A 2,500-nucleotide genomic window follows, 5' to 3' on the forward strand; every position below is an offset into this window, starting at 1 on the left:
ACTCCCTCCCCCCGAAGAGAACCCACTCCCTCCCACCTTCCTCGCCCCCCAAGAGAACCCACTCACCCACCCTCGTCCCTTCCAACCCCCCACCCACTTCCAACCCCCCCCCTCAAGAGAACCCACTCACCCACCCACCCACTTCCTACCCTCCCCCGAGAACCCACCCACCCACCTTTCCCCCCGTCATTGTCCATTCACCCCCCCCCCCCTTAAGAGAACCCACTCACCCACCCACCCACCCACCCACTTCCTAACCCCCCCGAGAACCCCCCACCCACCTTACCCCCTCCCCCCCCCTCATTGTCCCTTCAAACCCACCCACCCACCTTCCTACCCCCCCCATCCCACCTCAAGACAACCCACTCACCCACCCTCACGAATTCCAGGCATGAAGCGAACAGCCTGGAGGTGGGCGAGCACGCGGGAACCCACCTCGACGCCCCCGCCCACGCCTCCGAGAATGGGTGGGCCGTCGACCAGATTCCTCTCGGGCACCTTGTCGCTCCGGGTGAGGCCGCTAGCATCATCATCATCTATTATCATCATCATCATCTATTATCATTATCTTCATCTATTATCAGTATCATCATCTATTATCATTATCATCATCATAATATATCATTATCATCGTCAACATCATTATTGTCATTATTATCATCTTTATCGCTATCATTATCGTCATCATCATCATCATCATCATCATCATCATCATCATCTATTATCATCATCATCATATATCATCATCATCATCTATCATTATCATCGTCCTCATCATCATCAACATCATCATCATCATCATCATCATCATCATCATCATCATCGTTATTATCATTATCATCATCATCATCATCATCATTTTTCGTTATCATTATTACCACCATCATCATTGTTTTAGCAATTCTCATGACATGTCTGCATAGTCATGACATCGATGGTGGTAATGATAATAGTAATTATACCATCAGAAGTGATAGTAATAGTAAAAGTAAAAGTAGAAGTAATAGTAACAGTCGTATTAGTGACAGTCGTATTAGTAACAGTCGTATTAGTAACAGTCGTATTTGTAACAGTAAAAGTATATAGTAGATACAGTACTGATAATTGTAAATGAGAAATGATTGTAACATTTTTTATATATATTTTCTTCCTTCCCATCGTCTTCTGTCTCCTCCCCTCCCCTTCCCTCCTCACCTTCCTCCCCTCCCTTCCCCTTCCCCTTCCCCTTCCCCTCCCCCTTCCCCTTCCCCTTCCCCCTTTACCCCCCTCCCCCCCCCCATCCTCACAGGAGTTAAGATCGACATCCGAGAGAAAGCGGAGAACGACCCGTCGGCGGAATTGACCTCGGATGACCTCATGGCCTGGCTGGACGACCACGGACCACTCCCGGACGGGGTCGTCGTCTTTGTGCACACGGGATGGGGGAGCAGGTAAGGGGAAAGGGAGAGAAGGAAGAGGGAAGAGGAGAGATGGAAGGAGGAAGAGGGGAGAAGGAAGAAGGAAATAGAGAAGATAGGAAAGGAATGGAGGGGAAAGGGAGGGAAGGAAGAGGGAAGAGAAGAGAAGGAAGGAGGAAGAGGAGAGAAGGAAGGAGGAAATAGAGAAGATAGGAGAGGAATGGAGAGGAAAGGGAGAGAAGGAAGAGGGAAGAGGAGAGAAGGAAGGAGGAAATAGAGAAGATAGGAGAGGAATGGAGGGGAAAGGGAGAGAAGGAAAAGGGGAGAGGAGAGGAGGAAGGAGAGAAGATAGCAGAGGGAAGGAAAGGAAAGGGAGAGAAGGAAGAAGGAAATAGAGAAGATAGGAGAGGAATGGAGGGGAAAGGGATGGAAGGAAGAAGGAAGAGGAGAGAAGGAAGGGGAGAATTTAACAGAGGGAAGAAAGGGAAAGGAAGAGAAGGAAGGAGAAAGAAGAGATGATTAGAGAGGGAAGGAAGGGAAAGGAAGAGAAGGAAGGAGGAAGAAGAGAAGATAGGAGAGGGATGGAGGGGAAAGGAAGAGAAGGAAGGAGAAAGAAGAGAAGATAGGAGAGGGACGGAGGGGAAAGGGAGAGAAGGAAGAAGAAAGAGGAGAGAAGGAAGAAGATAAGATAACAGAGTGAAGGAAGAGGGTTAAGGGAGGAAAGGAAGATGGGAGAGGGAAGCAGGGAGAAGGGGAGGTTGAGGGAAAGGGGAAGAAGGGAGAGGAAGGGAAGAGAGGGAAGAAAGGGCAAGAGGGGAGAAGGAAGGTGGGGGGGAGAGGGGGAGGGGATGGAGTGCAAAAAGAGGGGGATAAGGGAAGAAAGAAGAAAGAAAGAAAGAGATAAAGAAAGAGATAAGAAGGAGAGAGAGAGGGAAGAACGAGGATGAAAAAGAAAGAAAGAAGGAGAAGAAGAAGAAGAAAAAGAAGAAGAAGAAGAAGAAGAAGAAGAAGAAGAAGAAGAAGAAGAAGAAGAAGAAGAAGAAGAAGAAGAAGAAGAAGAAGAAGAAGAAGAAGAAAATGCAACATACCATCAGTATAGCCAC

At 48.2% G+C, this 2,500-nt stretch overlaps 1 protein-coding gene across 1 annotated transcript in view; it reads left to right on the top strand.

The window, feature by feature from the left end:
* Positions 1-2,500, top strand: part of LOC125045602 (isatin hydrolase-like) — an 8,308-nt gene that overhangs the window by 1,300 nt on the left and 4,508 nt on the right. Inside the window, exons 2-3 of the mRNA XM_047642974.1 lie at positions 390-511; positions 1,289-1,430. Of these exons, the coding sequence (XP_047498930.1) occupies positions 390-511; positions 1,289-1,430 (264 nt within the window). The remainder of the gene's footprint in view (positions 1-389; positions 512-1,288; positions 1,431-2,500) is intronic.

This window comes from Penaeus chinensis, chromosome 37, assembly GCF_019202785.1.
Source record: "Penaeus chinensis breed Huanghai No. 1 chromosome 37, ASM1920278v2, whole genome shotgun sequence".
NCBI lineage: Eukaryota > Metazoa > Arthropoda > Malacostraca > Decapoda > Penaeidae > Penaeus > Penaeus chinensis.